Source organism: Rhipicephalus sanguineus, chromosome 10 (assembly GCF_013339695.2).
Source record: "Rhipicephalus sanguineus isolate Rsan-2018 chromosome 10, BIME_Rsan_1.4, whole genome shotgun sequence".
In the NCBI taxonomy this organism is placed as follows: Eukaryota; Metazoa; Arthropoda; class Arachnida; order Ixodida; family Ixodidae; genus Rhipicephalus; species Rhipicephalus sanguineus.
Genome location: NC_051185.1, coordinates 110,222,731 through 110,244,132, shown reverse-complemented (window position 1 = coordinate 110,244,132; position 21,402 = coordinate 110,222,731). Strand labels below are relative to the sequence as shown.

General features: G+C 47.5%; 1 protein-coding gene across 3 annotated transcripts in view; it reads left to right on the top strand.

Annotated features, from left to right (window-relative positions):
• The first annotated feature begins 426 nt into the window (after positions 1 to 426).
• LOC119372244 (NADH-ubiquinone oxidoreductase 75 kDa subunit, mitochondrial-like) overlaps positions 427 to 21,402 on the top strand; it is a 171,238-nt gene continuing 150,262 nt past the window's right edge. For 2 of the 3 annotated variants that reach the window (XM_049419700.1, XM_037642717.2), the window contains exons 1-5: positions 427 to 1,109; positions 1,528 to 1,845; positions 3,737 to 4,207; positions 12,463 to 12,768; positions 14,513 to 14,668. In XM_049419700.1, coding sequence (XP_049275657.1) covers positions 453 to 1,109; positions 1,528 to 1,845; positions 3,737 to 4,207; positions 12,463 to 12,768; positions 14,513 to 14,668 — 1,908 coding nt within the window. In that variant the 5' untranslated portion in view covers positions 427 to 452. The remainder of the gene's footprint in view (positions 1,110 to 1,527; positions 1,846 to 3,736; positions 4,208 to 12,462; positions 12,769 to 14,512; positions 14,669 to 21,402) is intronic. The other variant, XM_049419698.1, reaches the window with a different exon arrangement.

Here is a 21,402-nt window from a genome sequence, read left to right as displayed (position 1 = left end):
ATGTGGGTTTGAGTCTAACGCCCCGAGTGAACAAAAAGACGCTCCGTGTAAATAAACAGAACGAATCTCAAAGGTTATGATGTGTTTTGAACATTACTAAGAAATTTTTTCGTCCCTGAAATTCCCTGCAATATCGCGAAGACTCCCTTTTTCCCTTTCGTGTATAATAAAAAGGGAAAATTCCCTGCACGGAACATCACTGAACATGCCCAAGCGCCCACAGGTTGCCTGAACCGACGTTGTAAACTTTCAACAAAAGCCGCCAGTGCCACAATCTTCCACAGATCCAAGCCAAGTTGGGTGAAAATAGCGCTTCCTTATCTTGACTATCTTGACCCTTGACCCGGTCAAAATAAGCTCGGCTTATTCTCACCAGGTCGCAGTAGGGCCGGCCCATTACTTTTTCCTGTGTAGCACCATCACGGATGGAATGACATTAACGCCTCTGCAAAATGTTTCGTGAACCGCTAAACCAGGGGCTCAGGGCCTCTTTCAGGCCCCTGGTGCAAGGTGCGCTTCCCCTGCGCACTGCCGCGTGCCTACAGCAACAGAAACAGCAGGCGAAGCCCGAGAAAATTGAGGTTTTCATTGACGACCAGCCCGTGCTAGTCGACCGCGGTACGACCGTGCTTCAAGCTGCCGCGATGGTCGGGGTCGAAATCCCGCGTTTCTGCTACCACGAGCGGCTCTCCGTGGCCGGGAACTGCCGCATGTGCCTCGTGGAAGTGGAGAAATCCCCAAAGCCCGTGGCCGCGTGCGCCATGCCCGTGATGGAGGGCTGGCGAGTGCGCACCGACTCGCCCATGACGCGCAAGGCACGCGAGGGAGTCATGGATTTCTTGTTGATGAACCACCCGCCTGACTGCCCCATCTGCGATAAGGCGGGCGAGTGCGACCTGCAGGACCAGTCCATGGCTTTCGGCAACGACCGGAGCCGTTTCACCGACTTGCGCTATTCTGGAAAGCGCGCCGTCGAGGACAAGGACGTGGGACCACTGGTCAAGACCATCATGACCCGCTGCATCCAGTGCACCCGTTGCATACGCTTCGCCAGCGAGGTGGCCGGAGTCGACGATCTTGGCACCACGGGCCGTGGCAACGACATGCAGGTGCCTTGCATTACCTTCCTGTGGATGCAGTCATCGAGATGCGCAAACGGCGTTTCTTTCGTTTTTTTCAAGCGCATCTTTCTGTCGGAAAAGCCACCGCAGCCCTCTGTACTTGTTTCATGACTTCTTGCATCAAATTCAATATGGAAAAACACGGGCTTCTAGTTCATTTTTGTTTTGATAAGATAAATATGTGCAAAAGCCCTTGCCTGGTGTTCCCACAAGTGAACTTGCCTTTGTTGACTTGTTAACGTATACAGATGGGCTGGTGGACACAAGGGCTTACGTGTGATTGTAAGGACACTTGTGTAGGCAGTACTTGCTGAAACGTGCATCATTTTCAAAGCTTCCAAAATGTGCAGTGCAGATGTTCTCTCACTTGAGTTGCCTTTGGCGCTGAAGCTGTTTTGTTGTCCAGGTGGGCACCTATGTGAAGAAGATGTTCATGTCAGAACTGTCAGGCAATGTGATTGATCTGTGTCCCGTGGGGGCCCTGACGTCAAAGCCTTACTCTTTCGTGGCCCGGCCATGGGAGACGCGCAAGGTGGAAAGCATCGACGTCCTTGATGGCTTGGGCAGCAACATCGTGCTCAGCACCCGCACGGGTGACCTGCTTCGGGTGCTTCCGCGGGGTAACGACGACATCAACGAGGAGTGGATTTCGGACAAGACGCGCTTTGCCTGCGATGGCCTTCGCCGCCAGCGCCTCACGACGCCAATGCTGCGAGACCAGCAGGTAGGACTGTTCGTTGCAGCATAGGCCCAACCACCTAAAACAATAAAGCTCAGCTTATGCTTGCCTTAGCATCACTAAGCACATCACTACATGGCATTCTTGTAGAGCAGCCACCTGAGGCCACCAAAACTTCCGGCCCATTCTATACAATAAAGTTTATTTCTTCCCAACACTCCATGTCTAGGAAGGAGGGAATTTGTCCATTTAATATACCTAAGCAACAGTTGCAACAGGTTTACTAAAGCACATGCACTTCCTTTTTTCAAGAGTTCAAAGGTCTGTACAGGAACAGTGCCTCTATGGGCATACTTCTTTCGAAATGGATATTGTCTGTTTGCCTTATGAAAAATTTTTCTCAGCAGAACTGTAATGCACTTTTGAGGAACAATTTGTTTTTGCACTGTTCAAAATACCTGAAAATTTCGTTAAGTGAGGTCCGCCTGAATGTAATGTTGCTGCACACTGATGTGGAATGATGAATTACATAACCTTTTCTGCATTAGCAGCTAAACACATGTAATGTCATTTGCAGCAAATGTGATTACATGTTGCATAGTAGTGGAATGGGCAACTTGTGCTTATTCATGAACATCTTATAGCCCTTACCGCGAGGAAAAAGCCACCAGCCACATATGATGCTGGCCGGCATGCACCGGCTTTTATACCATGGTAGCCATTTTGGCTGTTCTTGCTCTGAAAGGGACACTAAATAGAACTATTTTTCTCATAATAGTAAATTACTCTTTCACAATACCAAAAGCAAGACTCTTGCCGCAAGATGCTTGGCAAGCGAGGAAACGCACAAAAAGAAAACACAGCTGGCAATAGGGAGATATTTCAGGACTTTTTTTTTAAGGCGATATTTCGGGCCCCATTGAATACTTCATCGACCTTTCTTCTCGCTCTCTTTAATTGCCTGAAATTATGCTACTGCTTGCTGGATTAACTGTTTTCTTTTACTTTCAAATTGCGAGTTATGCAGCTAAAAGCTCCTGTTGTGCTCTGCTTGTGGGTGCTACAAGCTGCACAACTACAAAGCGGGTCCGTGATCCTCACAGCTCCGTGCTCTGCCCGTGGAATGGGTCCCTTCACGAAACTAAGTTCGGTGTCTGTTGGTGCACGTTAGCCACTTGTAGTTGTCAGATGTGCAGCAGAATGTTGTGACTGAGCAGAGATCTGAAGTGGTATTCTGCAAGGGTCCACTTAGTTCACTGTTCATTTCATTGCACGTTGATTGGCTGGAGCTTGAAAGCTGGCAGTCTGCTGCCAGCACTCGATTTCTGTAGAATCATTGCGGGATCACTCACTGAAATGGACAGTCTCCTTAGTGGGCTCACCATCTACACCAGGGGTCTCAAACTTGTCTCAGCTAGTGGGCCACAGTCACAAAATTTACTCCCGCAAGCGCCGGGACAGTCAAGGAGGTAGCAGCGAGGGGTAGCTTGTACAAAATGTCAGCTAAGGTTGTCATTTGAAAGGTGGCCTTTCCCATATTTCATATATGGGCAATTTCTGAGGAGGATTTGGCCTTGGGATTCAAAAAACGTATCGATACTGATCTGCAGATTGAGTAAAATCTGGACGCCAATTCTCAAATACAGAGTTTTTTTTCATGGTTAACACATGATGACCACATGGGGCGCCTGGCGAAAAAAAAATGCTTGAGACCAGTCATGGCTGTGTAGCTCGTGAACGTACTTATATGAAAAAATTTTTAGATGTGTGGGCCGGGCCACTAGTAAAAGGTCCGCGCGTTGAGACCCCCAATCTGCACTATCTAAATTGAGGCTTCTCATGTGGTCTAAAGCTTTGCTGTATTTGCTGACAGTGTCATTAGCTGACAGTGACAGTGTCGGTGCTATTAGCTGACAGTGTCAAACACATGGCACAGGGAGTGCTGCAGCCATGCAGCTGGCCAGAGGCCCTGTCAGCAGTTGGCAGCCGTCTGTCGTCTGCGGCTAAGGCTGTGTCTCCAGAGGGCACGGGTGGTATCGTGGCCGTTGCGGGGGCCCTGGCGGATGCGGAAGGTCTGTTGGTGCTCAAGGACCTGCTCAACACGCTGGGCTCGGAAGTACTCTGCACAGAAGAGCGTTTCCCGGGATCGGTGGACATGCGCTCCGACTATCTGTTCAGTGCGGGCCTGGCCGCTGTCGACGAGGCAGATTTGGTGCTGCTCCTGGGTGCCAACCCGCGGTGGGAGGCGACTACGCTAAATGCACGCATCCGTAAGAATTGGCTTCACAACGAGCTTCAGGTGGCTTCCGTCGGCCCACCTATCGACTTCACCTACGAATGTGAGCAGCTGGGTGACAGCCCTGCCACCCTGCAAGCCCTAGTGTCGGGGTCGCATCCATTTTGCAAGGTGAGCACTACAGGGTACTCAGGCCACTTCTCGTCTTGGCCTGAGAGAAAACTTTGTCTTCAGTAAGACGGCAACTTGGGCAAGTGGGTATCGGTTCTTATTTCAAGTTCTTCGCGTTTCAGTGCGGTTGTTTTGTTGTACAGTGCACTGTAACACTGAAGTCTGAACACTTCATCTTAGAATAACAGAGAGCTGAGCTAGTTGGTAAGTATTCATTCTAAAAAGACAGGGCGTGCAAACACGGACACAAGAAAGAAGTCAGGACACCACAAACGCCGACTAACAACTGAAGAGACGCAGAACGGCTGAAAAGAAAGAAGGCACGAAAACTTATCTGCGCATGTCCATGCAACAGGCGAACCGGCAATCAATCCGGCACGCGTGGCGGTCTACGTGGAAGATAACTGTTAAGGCATTTGATTTCATCTTTATGCAAGTTAATCGACGGTCGCTCACGCATGCGCTACCACTGTTCTCGATATGCCATGCTTCAATCATCAGGCGCGTTTCTTCATTTCTATGACGGTACAACACTGCGCATTCATCGAATTTTGGCGTGCACTTACAATCTCGACAATGTAAAGATAGATTAGAAGGTGAGCCTCCTGTTAGCGATCTCTTATGTTCCAACAATCTCTGGTTAATGCATCGGCCCGTTTGTCCTACGTAGAAGTGGCCGCAGCTGAAAGGGACCTTATACACCACACTCGTACGGCAATCAGTGAATTTGTTGGTGTGTTTTACAAAACAAATATCGGTCCGCTTCTTCTCTTTTACTCGCTCATTCTTCCTCTGCACAGTGGCACAAATCTTACCTAGCTTATTGGCATCCGTGAAAACAACATTAACGCCGTATCTACTTCCTACTTTCTTTAGCCTGTGAGATACGCAGTGAATGTACGGTATACCTACGACACGTTTCTTCCTATCGCTTTCTGCAACCATGCTCGGACTTAACACAATAGACTTCTTTAACCATTCAGCGACCGTGGCCACTGCATCACGAGGATACCCTACATCTAAAAGACTCATAACCTGTGCGTTAAAGCTATCACTCATTTTGTGCTCACACGACTTGGTGAGGGCTGATTTAAGGCAAGACATGGCGATGCCGTTTTTTACAACCTTCGAGTGCTTCGACGAAAAATTTAACAGCGGTTTCGAAGATCTAGGAGAATACTGCCAGCACACGTGGTTCTTCTGGAACGTTAAGGAAATGTCTAGAAATTGTATTCCATTATTCTGAGGCACCTCTTTAGTAAAGCTCAGCCCACCTCCATTTAATTCAAATTTTTCGCTTGCGGAAGTTACCACCTTTTCAAAGTCCTCATCACTACAAAAGATCAAGTAGTCGTCCACATAACGGAAAACCTTAATAACCGAATTACCTAAGGCCCCTTCCAAAAGATTGTCAATCTTGCTAAGGTATAAATCACTAAGAACTGGAGCAACCTTAGAACCAATACATATACCTGATTTCTGCACATAAACGCCTTCCTTCCAACCTACAAGCGTTGACTTTAAATACATGGAAAGGATTTCTAAAAATGCCCCGGTAGAAACACCACATTTATTGGTGAAAACCGTCTGGTGAGCTTGTTCGTTTCAGCCATTGTGTGTCTCTTCAGTTGTTAGTCGGCGTTTGTGGTGTCCTAACTTCTTTCTTGTGTCTGTGTTTGCACGCCCTGTCTTTTTAGAATGAACACTTCATCTTGTTTGCTTCGTATGCGAAAGAGCAGCTCATCCGACTACTGGGCTACAAACAATACTGGATGTGGAGAAATTGTCTGGAATTTCATTGGTGGTACAGCATGGAAGGATATGATATTCAAATATTTATTTATTTTTACGTACTGCAGCCCCGTTGGGGCTATTGCAGGAGTGAGGATCATACATCACACATCAAGTGTAGACAAAAAAGTCACGACACGGCAATTCATGAACACCTCCTGGTAAAGAATTCCAGTGTTCAATTGTTGAGTGATAAAAACTGTATTTGAACATGTCAGTTCTAGTTTGAAATGTTAAAAGATTAAGTTTACGAGAGCTACAAGTACGGGAAGCATCAGCAAACTTAGCACATTTGTCTAAACCAAGGGTCAGGAACCTTTTGAGGCTGAGGGCTGAGTTGAATGAAGCCGACATGGCGAGGGCTGCACGGCAAATCGGGGATGAGGTGGGCTTTGCAGTTAAAGAGAAAAAATTCGACGAATTGAAAATAATGATGTTCAATACTGGAATAGAAATCACGTTTTCAGCATGCACGTCACAAGGTTGAATGAAGGAAGGGAATTTTTGAGGGCTCACTTCTTTGTTTGACACAACCTTAGTGAAAACCAGCAGATAATGAATCCCAGGAAGGTATCGGGGACGTTGATTGTACTGTTTTTAAGTGCATTGTGGTAACTGTGATATAAATGTGAAGAAAGTAAAACAGACGAAAAGACAACGTGCTGACGGCAGGGACCGAACCTTTGACCCTTGGATGTCACAAGGTTGCAATTTATAAACATAGGTTTCAAGCAAAAAAAAAAATCTCTATTGCGGACCTAATAAAGTTGTTTCACTCACTCACTCACTCACTCACTCACTCACTCACTCACTCAATGCAACTTTTGGTGCTGAACATTCTTAGCCAATTCGCCAATATGTTCATCAAGGTTGTTCACCGACAGATGCAGAAAGTCGTGGAGGTGTTCATTGGTTAGTCGGGGGGGGGGGGGGGGTTCGACGTTGTGCTGGGTGCCGCATAATACTGCCCCACAGGCTGCAGGTTGCCGACCCTTGGTCAAAACAATTAGTGGATCATATGCCTGCTATTGCAACTCAGAGTACTCTAATTGCAGTGGACCTTTTCCGCGTCCCTCTATGTCTCGAATTCCCTGCCCAGATCCTGAAATGCCCAGAAACCTTCACGCATGTGTCTATTTTGCGCACTTATAACGAAAACCAATGATTGAACATTTTCTCGTCTTGGCCGCTTTGAGCTCTCAACCATTATTCCCACCTTTCGTGGGCAAGGCAGCAGCAGCAGCTGGCTGTCAAACGCCGCCAAGTCACCCCAGCAGGTATTACTCCGAGAGCTATGCGTCATTTAGCAATGTAGTATGTCGGCGAAAGTTTCTTGGAGTCAGCACAGTGAGCAAAACAATGAGTGGCAATGCAGGTGTTGTAATTCTTTCGAAAATAAGGGTTGGGCATGCAGTTTTGCCCAAAACCTTTGGCCTCACTTATTTCACATGCAAGTTGGTTTCCACTTCTGGTAACAATGGTGCATTTTTTTTATAGATACAATTGGAACTCAATTTAATTAAATGATGACTGCATTTGAATTATTTCGTTAAATTGGAAAGTTTGTAAAGTGGATAAAAAGGTTTTATGGTCCTTCGAAATTTAAAATTGTAATGTAGCGACACCCAAAAGCTACCGTAGCATTGAATGTACCGATAAGCTGTGCCTGGACATGTGAAATGTTCGTGAGGGTGACCCGGACACGCAATGCATAGGCGCAGTGATCAGCCTGGCCAAATACCCAAGGATCGTGAATAGGATGGCTAGATGTTTCAGCATGACAATGCTAGCATGCACGGTCGAAAAAAACTCGTCCGTGTCAAAATTAGAAATAAATCGCCGCATTTTTTCTCATTTATTTCTGAAAAAACCTCGTTAAATCGGGTTTGGTGCCACGATACTTTCATTAATTCGAGTTGATAACAACATCGAACCCTATGGGCACCTGCTGGGGAGTGGAAATTTCGTTATATCAGGAAATTCGTGAAATCGGGTTTCGTTAGATCGAGTTTCAGATGTAAGAGGGATCTACACCTTGGCCAGAACTGGAAACAACGCAAGTAACGTCATTAAAATCACACTTTCTACGATTCACTTCAAGGATTAGCGGCATCTAGCAAAATTTGTGAAATCCAAGCCACCAGCATCGAATGCATACAAGAACAATACAGTTGTTTCAGTTCTGATATGGGAGGTTTGTTTGCAGAGAGTAGAAGAAAATGGGAAGTGGACTACGCGTAGACAGGTGCCTTACGCTACGTAGGTAGTCGGTATTAGAAGGTTGAATATGTGAGGCAAGCTTTTGTTTGGTGGCCACCATCTGCCTCCTTAATTATAGCTATTGTAGTATCCCACGCTTGGCACTGCACTTCCAGAGTTGAAAGGTTAGCCCTTTGTCCATTGTGCGGTGCAGACATTGTGTCATGGCTCATGCTGCAGGGGCTTGCGCGAGTTTCTTTACAACGGCAAAGCTAGAGGAGGGTAGTGGGGACTGAATGTTATTCTAAGGGCTTTTGTGTGTGCCACGATGCAATGTCTCCAGAAATGCTGCGCCTGGCTCCATCTGGTTAACAAAATGCAAAGCCGGAGAAAGCGCACAAAAGAGGGGAAACATGCACGTCTTGGCTTCCGATAAGCTTTGTATTTTTTCAAAACAACAGATGTACAGTCAAGCATGGATATACAGTACGGTTGCTAGTTGGAAGGCTTTACCAGTAGTGAAGAATAGCAGTTGTTTTTAAACAGTTGTTGCCGATTATTCTTGTTAAAAGTAGGCCTGTGTAAATATTTGAGTGCTTAGAATATTTGTATGAATATTGCAATATTTGTCTTCGCTTCAACACGGATTTATAATTCTAGTTCTAATTCTTGAAAATATGGAGTTAGTTGGGTCTTGATAAAAACACTCAATCTTCTTTATAATATGTGATATATTCACTATGAATCGTTGGGTTGGAAAATTATTCGACCAAATCACTGTTCGCTTCAAATTTGCCTTGAACCTCAAATTTGCTATTCGCCCATTCCTAGTTAAAAGATTTCATTAAACATAAGGAATGTATTTTCAGGGTGTCTACCGACCGGGAAAACCGGGAAAACCGGGAATTCTCAGGGATTTTGGGTAGTCTGGAAATTCTCAGGGAAAACTCAGGGAAATTGTGCTCCCATCAGGGAAAATCCACAGTATCTTTATTGAAAGGCGACGAAAGTCGCGGTAGCGCTTGCTCGATATTTTGTGAACGCATTTTTGAAATCAAACGGCCGCTGCGGCTGCGGGGAAGTGGCGCACCTTGATGCTTCATCGCCTTCGGAGCGGTGAAGTGGGAGCGAATCCGGCTAATGCGTGGCATGCGGGAACCGCGAACCACGACACATCGTATCGCGCAATGTTGTCAGGATGTTCTGGGAGTACGCGGTGTAGTTCTGTAATCTTTCTCGCGCGTGCTGTGCGTTAGCGCCCGATATGGTGTTTTTGTTATCGCCGCGTGTCAAGTAACAAGCATGATTAGTTGTACAAGCGGTAGCAGTAGATGTAACGAGCTTGAGTTATTTTGCAAGCGATCGCGATCGCGCAGGAAGCGGATGTCTTCGACAAGGCTCGTATCTGGCAAGCCATCCCGATCGGCGAGAAAAAAGACGCTTGTTGGCTGTTATCGGAGAGCTCACTCGCTCTGATCCCGAGCTTCAAAGATGCTATTTAGGACTCCATGAAGAATATAATAAGTTTCCAGGCGAGAGCTAGCGTAACTAACTGGCCCATTCACAGCAAGTGAAAGCTTTTTTCTTTCTTTTTTTCCCGATGAGGGCACTGCTGAAACAAGTTTTAGGCAGTCGACTGAAATTTTTTGGGGCTGCAGCTGGCAATTACCAGCCACACCACGTGGGTGTTTGCTACAAAGCCGAATTACAAAACTTTTCAGAGCCATGGCATAGCGGCGACCGAAATTCGTGACACCGGCACGGGTCCCACATGCTCGATTCGGCGCGCGATGTCGGAAAACAGTAACGTTTCCACCATAATCGGATGTGCCGTAATTCAGGCTGTTGCCGTGCTTTCAGGCGATCTTAGCCCGCAGCTATATTGCTTTTTTTTTTGCAATAGCAATTATATAGAAACTCCGACGCGAATTTTTTGCCTTCGCATTATCTTCCCTATCAAGTCCAAATCGCGATTACATCACCCCGCGCGTCGCATGCTCCATGTACGAGTGAAAGTGCGCGAGCACTGCCGACGAACGGCGCTTAAGCAGAGATGAAACGAGCCGACCGTCTCATTCACGCGATGGGCACATGGATAGGAGCCGGCGCGTTGGGAAGGGGGGGGGGGGGCTGTCTGCGCGAGTCCGACGGGAAGTGCGTATTTTGTACCAGCGGGCGTGGTCGCGTGCGCCGCGGTATCTTTAGTGGGGATCAGCAGACGGCTCATACCTTTGTAGGTGTTGTGCTCTAATTAATTGCAAAACTTCCGTTGAAGCCATAGCAGTGGCAGATCCCGGAGGGGGGGGGGGGGGCGGTAGCGGCGATCGCCCCCCCCAAGCCAGCCCCCGCCCCCTCCCTTCAGTGCCTGTCGTCCACCTCCTTTGTCAGGCTTGCTTGTCGAGTTTGCCCCCTTTGTCAGGTTGCTTTGCCTGCCACTGTCCAAAACGGGTAAAGAGAATCTTGTCCCTGCTCTCTACCTCTCATTGCTCTACCCTTTCCTGCTTCCCTATGCACATTTCCAACGAAGGCTTCTTAGGCACCGCCATAATCCCCTCTGGGCTGTTGTAAATATGCGTGACCCACCAAAATGCACTGCTGAGCGTTGGCTTCAGCCTTTGTACCCCCCCCCCCCATTATGTACCTGAATCCGCCCCTGAGCCATAGATCATAGATAGGGCACTTCTCTTAGTGCAGTGGCTGCATTTCCTGAAGGAGCGAGCTGCTAGCCTATATTCATATAAAATTCCTCTTTGTTGCTATCGGATTTACTATTTTGCTCTCGCGGTGACACTGACTCTTTTTTCTAACGTGGGATGGTTTTCGATGTTGTGCGTTCGTGGAGAGCAAATAGTTCGGTTGGGCAACATGGTAGCAAAGGCGTTGCATTGCTCTGGGCAACGCGCGAGGATTTTACAACAACCCGCAGCAGCAGAACAAGCGCAATTCCACAGTGCATTAAACCCGCATTTGTTTCGTCTTTACATGTGACACACTGGCAAGGCATCTAACTGTGATTGCTGCATCTCAGGCTCAACAAAATTGATTTTTTTTTTCACGCAAAAAAAAAAGTTTTTTCATGTTGCCATATTAGTCGAGCATTCTTGTGGCCTTTTCAGTTTAAGATTAATCCTTCAGTAACTATGCCTTGCATGAAAGGTCGAATTTCAGTTTAACGAAGTTTCGATATAACGAAGTGAGTTGCCGCTTTTACCAACTTCGCTATATTGAGGTTTATCTGTTCTATGTACTATTCAAATGGAATTAAGTCGTTTTCATTTTCTAAAATGCGTATTAGAGAGTGACATCACCGAGTGATATGGTCTCTACCCATCTTGACATAAAACAAAGTTCTGTTTCACTCAGGGAATTTCGGCAAAAACACTCAGGGAAAACCTGGAAAACTCAGGGAATTTAGAAATGTCAACTCGGTAGACACCCTGATTTTGTTGAAATTTTGTATTAGATAAATGTACCTTTTGCAATGCTTTTTGCCACGACATTAGACATCAGAAAACCTGGACCATGAATTTAATGTCAGCAGAGTTGGCTGGCCAATGACATACTGTTCATGAATGGGAAGCTTTGTGAATTCAGCCCATGTCTGCATTCCTGATATGTGTGCATTCCTTATACGTATGTAATGCATCTTAGTATCGCGTATGGATCCGTTCTAGCATGATACCATCAATTCAAGTGCTCCTTTTTTACTTCTTATATTTACCTTACGTCTGCTTACGAACTTAAGTTTAACGCTCTCTGTCCTTAGTTCATTCTCACAGACTGATGGATGGAGCTGTGGCCTTTTAATTGGGCAGCACTTCACGCCACCTAGCCCTAACTCATAATGAAGGACTAACTCTTTGTAGTGAAAGACTACATTTCACTTCTGCCTCGATTTTATCCACCCATCAGATAACCTCCTCTTGGTTATTTCGATTTGTTTGAAGTCTATTTTGTCTTCACTGTCCCTAAATCTCTGTGCTTTAAAAAATTCAGCCCCACTGCCTTGGACTGTAGGGTGAAGCCCTTTACAGAAAGGTATTGTGTGTTCAGGCACTTCCTCCTTTCTCTCCACACGCACCGCAAAGCGTGTCTATCCCTCCGTACTTGGATTGATACGTCCTAGTCCGCAATACTCCCTTTCTGGCTTCAAGCAATAGATAGCTACCCCGAGAGTAGTTGTACATCTTTGCTTTGGCACTTTCTCACTTGAAAGTGCTGTATGTTTCCAGTGCTGATTTCGCAAGTATCCCTATTTTCTACAGACCCTCTCACAGGCCAAGCGCCCCCTGGTGTTGGTGGGCAGCATGCCGTTGCAGCGTTCCGATGGAGCGGCTGTGCTGAAATTGGCCCGTCAGTTGGTCCAGCAGGCGAAGAGCGCCGATGCCGGCTGGCGAGTACTCAATGTATTACAGCGGACAGCAAGCCAAGCAGCTGCCTTGGACCTGGGTTACCGGCCGGGTCCCGATGCCATCCGCCAGGCCAAGCCCTCCATGTTGTATCTGTTCGGCGCCGACGAGGGTGCCGTGATGCGGCAAGACTTGCCTGCAAACTGCTTTGTCGTCTATCAGGCATGCCCATATCTTTGTACATATAGCTTGTGCATTTAACGAAATTTCACTTTGACTAGACACAACCAAATGAATCAAACAGACAATTAGGCTCAGAAAAGAATAGAGGATGCTATTTTGTCTTTAATTGTAGTGTACTAATTGTGACATAAATTGAAATGAATGGAAGTGGACAAAAAATCACCCATTCCGTCGGTGGGATCCGAACCCACAAACTTCAAATTACACGTTTGATGCTTTACCAATTGAGCCAGCGCCGCTTGTAGCCCTCGTAGGGCTCTCGTAAGGTAATTTTTCGTCCACTTCAATTTATTTCAATTTATGTCACAATTTGTACACTACAGTTAAAGACAACAATTGAGGTCCTCTATGCTTTCCCTGGTTGAATTGTCTGTTCGATTCATTTGGTTGTGTTTAACATATAAACGAGCCCCTCAGAAAAAATTCCCCTTCGTTAATACTTTGACTAGAATAACTCTGTCGGTGAAGTAGTCTTGCCGAAGCTGCTGGGATGGCTGTTGTCTAAATCTCTTATGACCAGCATATAAAGAGCACCTGTGCGGACAATGTATGCACCTAGTGGTTCGCAGGTATGACTTAGGACCCAGTGCAACCCCTCCAAGATTTGCTAGTGAACTGCCGACAGCCAAAACTTCTGCCCGGCCTGAGAGGTCATACCGAGTAGCTGCACATTCTATTTCATGCGCTGTTTCCAGCAAGCAACAATGGCAACTTGTTTTTTTTTGTGTGTGTGGATGCAAGGGCGTCCGCAGAACTTTTTCCAGGGGGGTGCATCAGGAGAGGGTGGGGGTGGGGGAGGGGGGCATACAGCATAGGTAGCTTTTGTTTCATTGCCGTGACATGACCGGCAAGATAGCAGTATATGTAACTTGCAAAGTTGGCTGGTAATCCTGAATGATGTTTCACGCGGATATGCGGGACTGGAGTGTGCTAATCAAGCTGTGTAGCTTACTGCTACTGCATAGCAAATTATTATCCAAAATTCCAAGGGGGGGCAGCTGCCCCCCCTTGCACCCCCCTCCGGACGCCCATGTGTGGATGCTTGGATTACGTTTGTTGATAGCACATCCTCATAATCACATCTCATGCCTCATAACCATATGATGGCTTTGGCATGTAAAACCCTGGAAATTATGAGCCACATAAGTATACCTGTTTTGTGCAAGTAAATAATGAGGGAAGGGGTCATGGGGAGTGACCCACTGCAGTTCACATAAGTGTGAGCCGTGCCTGAATAAGATTCAGACTCTGGATAGAAGGGGGGGACACCGCAGCTTGAGAATTGTTGGAGGCATTTCATATAAAAGCACGAGGTTCCATATGTATCAGTGATGCTTCATTGTCTCTCGCATGCAGAGAGCAAGTTCATAGATCACAGGTTGTGGTTAGGGTGGTATGCGCTCGATGTGTGCTTAGCTTGCTGCGCATGTCTGTGCCTATATATCTCGTTGCACTATTTCTTGAATAAACAGTTGCACTATTTCTTGAATAAAGCTTGCGCTCCCCTTGACTCCTTCCCTCATTATTTCCTTGCGCAAAAACAGCTATACTTTTGTGGCTTGTGCTTGAAGATGAACGGACTGGCCCAGCAACGTGTACTTCTAAATTATTATTGATACAAGAGAAATGTCCTCTTGTATGTACTTTTGGGCAAGTTGCTCAGTTGTGTTTTGGCAGAGCTATTAACTTGTTGACCGAAATTTGTCTGGTGTCTCTGGTCCAGGGTCACCACGGTGACCGAGGAGCCGAGCTGGCAGATGCAGTGCTACCCGGTGCAGCCTACACCGAAAAGCAGGCTACCTATGTCAACACAGAAGGGCGCGCCCAGCAAACACTGCCAGCCGTCCCACCTCCCGGTTTAGCTCGTGAGGATTGGAAGGTGAGATCACGTACTCTATTTCATGCTTAGAAGTCTCATTGTACGAAGGCTACAGAGACTTCTCTCGCTGCTTGCACAAATTATAGTGTGTCCTGCACAAAGCAAAGATATTATAGTTTGCGTCGTGTCATGAAAAGTCATCTTCGTTTCGGCATGTCGCTTTGTCGAGACATACATTGTTCCACAACTTCTCATCACTTCAAATGTCCGTCTTCTTCCTTAGGAAGCTTGGGCGAGTTTGCAAGATGTGATAAAATAACTGCACAGTACTGGAGGATGAGGACATATGAAAGGATCAGATTTAAGCATTAGCTCCACAGCTCATTTTTGAGTTTTCATCTTGCACTATCTTGCCTTGAATGCGAGTGTGAGCCCATTCTTGGGGACGCCTCCATTGTTTTTAGACATGATCACAAGCTAACGTGGGAGATTGTACAAGCCTTCTTAATAAAGAAAAAAGGCGATACGTGTCAGCCAACCTGTTGAATCTACCAGGTAGTGAACCTAAGCTATTGCAAAAATCCGATGTCATACCCTGGTGGTCTTCAAGTGTCTGCACAAGCGCGCGCACATGTGCACCAACTTAATGATGGTTTTCCTTTTCCACTCTTTTTTTATAATAAATTCACTTTAAAGGGGCACTGACACAAAATTTCGCGGCTAAGATAGCCTGTGGGATCGATTCCCGTGAACATGCTTATATCATCTGCAAAATATCAACAGCGAATATAGCTTGGAAGGTATTTTAAATGAATTTTGAAGTTTGCGTGATCGATCGACATCCTCGCTTTATTGACACTCTCAAAGGGGACCTTGGGGACCCCCTTCTTCCGTCACGTGACCACGCTGCAACAAGTTATGGTGACGTCATAGCTGCCATGTTTTTTTGCCGCATTTGCTCCACTGTCTGTGGTTTGCTCCAGCAGCCTACTTCTCGGCGGCTGCTCGCGAACCGTGCGAAAGTGTGTCACAGTTCTCTGTGCTGACGGGATCGAGCGCTGCACCCGCTAAATGGTGATAGTTGCACCCAGAGGCTTGTCGTTTTTGAAACTGAAACTGACATTGGTCGGCAATGAGGAGCCTGTAATTAATTATCTGTCTCACGCTGCAGCAAACGATGTGCCGTGTTATGACTGACAGGCCCCCGGCAACTTCAAGCAGTATGATCACTAGTGTCTGTTTCTTGAATTGACAATCACACAGTCCACAATATACAGCAGCAAGTGGGCAGGAACATTCACGTCCCCCCCCAGTTGGCATGGCACTGTTATTCTGATGGCTTCCATAAACTATTCTGGAGCCTTGATAATGCATCCGCATTACCGTTACATACGCCCTTCCGATGTTGTACTGACACATGATATCGCTGTAACGCCAGCGCCCATCTTGTCAATTTCGCCCCGTGCGGACTCGAAGTTGTAAGGTACGGCAGCGGATTGTGGTCGGAAACGACGTTTACTATGGCACCAAAAAGCCAGTAGTCAAACTTCCTTAAGGCCCATATTATTGCGAACGCTTCCTTCTCAATGGTCGACCAGCGCATCTGGGTCGGTGAGAAGCGGTGGCTTGCAAAGGCGATCGGCTTCTCTTGCCCCACGGCTGACATTTGCGCCAAACATGCTCCCGCCGCCGTAGCTGATGCGTCTGTGAAAAGCCAGTAGGGCTGAGATGGCTCTGGAGTGTTAAGCGCCACGGCCTCGCACAAAGATCGTTTGAGAATCTCAAATGCCACCTGGGCTTCCTCCGGCCAGGGTATCTTATTAGGTACCGCTTTCTTTGTTAACAGCGTGAGCGGGCTCGTCACCTCTGCGTATCCTCGGACGCCGTCAAAGAGTGTGCAATGTCTTTGGAACACCGCCTGTATTTCCGCCTGCGCGTCAGCATCAAGATGAGCAACCTTCTCGCTCGTTAGCACTAGCTCTTCCCGCTTTATAGTGGTTGGTTGTGGAGCATATTCCACCTCCCCAAAATCATGGTCCTCATCAAAGACGACCCCAATATGGCTGACCCTTGCATAGTAAGGTCGAATGTTGTTGGCGTGGACACTTTTCACCTTTCCCTCAGATGTTTCAACGCGGTAAGAATGTTCGCGCTCACGTCCAACCACTGTGAATGGGCCTAGCCATTTAGGTGACATCTTACAATTTCGATCGTTGTCGAAAACCACAACTTGGTCGTCAACGTTAAAAGCTTTGAGCCTGGTGCTGCGATTATACGCACTGGCGTAACTCTCCTGATGAGTTGCACTCATTAGCTCAGCAATATTAGCGGCAGTCTCGAGCTGCTCCTTAAGTTGCTGTAAATACTTAGCGGGGCTTTCTCTCAATGTGCCGGCACCGGCATTTCTCCCGTCCATGTCCTCTGCAGTATTAGAAGCGGTCCCTTGGGATTCCTTCCATACAATAGACGAAACGGAGCTACTCTGGTTACCTCATGGGGAACTTCCCGATAAACCCATAAAACCATTGGGATCAATTTGTCCCAATTCTTGGAGTCTCTCTGAATGACATGATACATGTTTTTCAGTACTCGATTCCACCTCTCTACAACTCCATTACTCTCTGGGTGTTCTGGGGTTGAGAATCTTGGTGTGCAGCCTAATTTCTCCAGCATCGTTTGCGTGAGCTGAGATTTAAAATTAGTGCCTTGATCGGAGCAGATCATCTCCGGAACAACTGTGCGACTGAAGATCTCAATCAGTGCATCACAAGTCGCCTTAGCTGTCAAAGAGCGCAGTGGGACCACCTCTGGCCACCTCGTGCAAAGGTCCACCAAGCACAGCGCGTACTTATGCCCTCTCGCTGACGGTGTGTCCAGGGGTCCGATCGCGTCTACATTGACAACTTGGAAAGGGTGTTCTGGTCTAGTGAGCGGAGTTATAGGTACCTTATCCGTGCGACGCCTGTCTGAACGAATTTGACATTCATGGCACGAACGACAATGCTCTAATATCTCCTTCGCCATACCCGGCCAAAAGAAGCTATACCTAATGCGAGCTTTTGTTTTCTTTGGCCCTAGATGCCCCCCGCATAGTGACTCATGAGCTAAGTGCATTACCTCAGTACGCTTATCTTTGGGGACAACTAGCTGACTCATTCAAGTGCCTGCTATTGAGTCGCAGTGGTATAATAGTCCGTCTGAAATGAACATGCCGGATTTCCCACTACGAGCATCTTCCCAACATTTTTTAGCGTAGTGTCGCCCAACTGCACTTTGCGGAACTCTTCTCTTTGGCCTAACGACGCCTCCCTTTCTTCATCAATTTGCGCATCTTCCCCGGAAACGTCTTTTTCCTCCAAGGTAAGATTGCAGGCCACTACTTTTGGTTTCTCTACTATTTCTTCTGCCTCATGAGCAGGCTCGGTCGGTGCTAGACAGGGTGCCACAGGGCTGCTGGCCTTCAACAAAAGCTTCCAATCTTCCTCGGTCAACAAACAATCTGTGCCCTCGACCAGCTCATCAGTTAACGCGCAGAGTAGGTCGACGCTCTGAGGTTGCGTCACCACCCGCGGGCTATTTAATTTGACCGGCAATGTAGCTAGCCTCGCCTCGATAGTTTTACCAAAAGCAGACACCAATCTTACCGTGCCAGACGGCTCTACTAAACTTCGCGGAAGCAGACTCTCCCGAATGACAGTTATCTCACTCCCTGTATCCAAAATCGCATCTGCGGATACATCTGCACATGATACAGGAATTAACTGCAGTTTATTTGTGCCTTCACCCTCGTGTTTCAGAGACTCCACCTTTGCGCTAAGGACTCCATTGGGTATTTCAATTTCCGAATCGTCGGCTAATGCTACCTTTTGTACCTTCCGCTTTGGCTCGGTAGCCTTCTTGGGGTTACTCTCCTTATCACTAGCTTTCGGGCACTCTTTAGCGAAATGGCCTGAGCCGTGACATAAGTGGTATTTCAGAGCCCCTTTCTCAACTCGTGTCGCCGGCTTTTGCCCCATTTCTACAGTTAGTTGCTTTGAAGCACGCCCTTTCCCTTTCGCTTGTTCGAAAGTTTGGAGCACTTTAGCGATCTCAGTTGGCCTAAGCCATCCCTCGCCTTCCCTTAATCTCACATACTCCAGACCCTCCGTACTTAGTCCCGATTTTATACGGTCAGCAACCATGAGTTCGGCCATCACTTCTACCGTGTCGGCCTCTCTCACTTGGAGGTAGTATGAGAAATAAGTTTTCACGCGGGACGCGAACTGCGCCCACGTCTCTTCCTTTCGCTTTACTGCTCTTTCAAACCTCTGCAGATACTCTGCCGGAGAAAGCTTCAGTTCCGTCAGCACTGCTGCTTTAACTGCCTCGTAATCTGCACTCTCTTCAGGGTTGAGGTTACGCAGTAGGTAACGAACTCGTTCCGTTAGTGCTGGTATAACCAAATGCACGCGACTCTCATACGGTACTTGGAAAGTAGCAAACAGTTTTTCTACTTCCTCAAACCATAATGGCACATCCGCGTCACTCGGCAGGCGAAACCCCTTCAGCACTTTTGCACATTGCTGGACAGAATCGAAACACCGTCGCCTCTGATCACCCGTCTCCGACCCAGAGTTGGACAACGTGCCATTGAGACGTTCCGCGTTCATTCTAGTTTGCAATAGCTTTTCGTACTCAATCTGGAGATTGAGCCTTTGGATTTCAAGTTCGAGCGTTCTCGTTTCACTTGAAAACGGCAAAACCTGAGATGCCTGCTGCATCGATTCTTGCCTCTGAGTAGGCACTCTCGCCTCAGCTGATTTATCAGAATTCAGACTACCATTATTCGATGGCTCTCGATTCCGATCCATATCCGCCACACTCGTACCCTCATCTTCATTAGACTCCATTGTTTCAGCACACCCGCGTGTTCTGACCATGTGCTCTACACATAAACTGCCATGCCAACTTGAGAAAGACGTAAGAAATCCTGCTCACCCTTTGCTGAATGCTTTGTCGTTCCTGGATCTCCTCCACGGTGCCGGAGTTGACTGCTGTGGGATCGTCTCGACGTTGCCGCTGGTGGCTGTTGGATGCCTTGCCCCTCGGGTCTTCTCAGCGCTGGTCCAGTGTATGGTGCTGTAGAGCTCGCCGACCCCTGTCAGACTGCACCAGTTATGTTTTTTCTTTTTGTTCGTTTTCTCCTTGATGTGGATTGAAGTCCCGTCAAGAAGATGATCGACGTCGATGAAGCAGGAGGCAGGTTGGAGATGATAAAAACTTGAAGGTATATTGCAGCGAAATATTTACAGTCATATGTACATCTTGCCGAAGCACACTGATGATAACATAGACATCAACAGCGTCTTACTCTTCTACTTAACTTTTCTTAAGTTAGAGCCTAGAACACTGTTACTACATACGAAGAACCGAGTCTCACTGTTCGACCACCGAGTGGTTACGGCCCAGACGAAAGTTGCATCGTACGGAGTCTTACTGATCTATCAGTTAAGTGATTACAGCCTAGACTGAAGGGAAACGAATTCCGTCCAGTCTTAAGTACCTTGCGGTAACAAAGAAAAGGGGAGGTGGCCACTGCTGGTCCGCCTCAACCTTCTGTTATCCAATCTGTTTATCCTCAGATTAAGCCACTCCCTACTGGGCTGTCCTTAATCTCGACAGCAGTGTCTTTACAGCGCAGACAGGCGTTTTGGCGCTCTTTCCCATCATGGCTCTCCCTCTCCTTCCCACGCTCTCAGGGATTCTCACAGTCGAAATACATCTGTATCTTAGCCCTGGTGCATTCACGCCATTTTCCCATACACACCGAGTTGAACTCGCGGAGCCAGTCGTTAAACCGTTCCGGGAAAGAAAAGGCGTCTGCGTGACCCTGCCTCCCACGCATTCGACCTTGCATTGTTGCAAAAGCACATCTTGGTCCGTGTTGGGGTCACGCATACTGTCGCCTCGAGCGACGGCTTAGAGCGGGGGATGTCCTCCTCATTTTCCCACACATTCAGGCCGCCGACCTCTGAGAACGGTCGTTTGACCGCAACCCATGCTGGCCATCGCTGCTCAAAGGAAGCAGTTTGCTTTCTCTTGATAATTGCACAGCCGAAGACCGGGCAGGGGGAGAGCCGAGAAAGAAGCTTTGTACGACGTACCGTGCCGCGCCATCCCGTCTGCAGGATCGACTTATGAGCGGCAAACATAACAGACCCCCTGCTTCCGTCACGTGATCACGCTGCAACAAGTTATGGTGACGTCATAGCTGCCATGTTTTTTTGCCGCATTTGCTCCACTGTCTGTGGTTTGCTCCAGCAGCCTACTTCTCGGCGGCTGCTCGCAAACCGTGCGAAAGTGCGTCACAGTTCTGTGTGCTGACGGGATCGAGCGCTGCACCCGCTAAATGGTGATAGTTGCACCCAGAGGCTTGTCGTTTTTGAAACTGAAACTGACATTGGTCGGTAATGAGGAGCCTGTAATTATCTGTCTCACGCTGCAGCAAACGATGTGCCGTGTTATGACTGACAGGCCCCCGGCAACACATTGCAGCAAAAAAGCGCGAGGCCAGATTTTTGTGTCAGTTCCCCTTTAAAGTCAGGACTTATCTTTTCTGATCATTTCGTATGCCCTCATTCGGCACTGTGCAGTTATCTTATCATACCTTAACTTCTATCTTGTTTAGTTTGCATCATGTAATTCCGCATAGCGTTAAGCTGTGTGCGTATGTCAGTAACAGCCACAAGTAAAGCTGAATGCCTGCCTACAAAATGGCCAAACTTTCCAAACCACGCGGACCCACAATCACATGC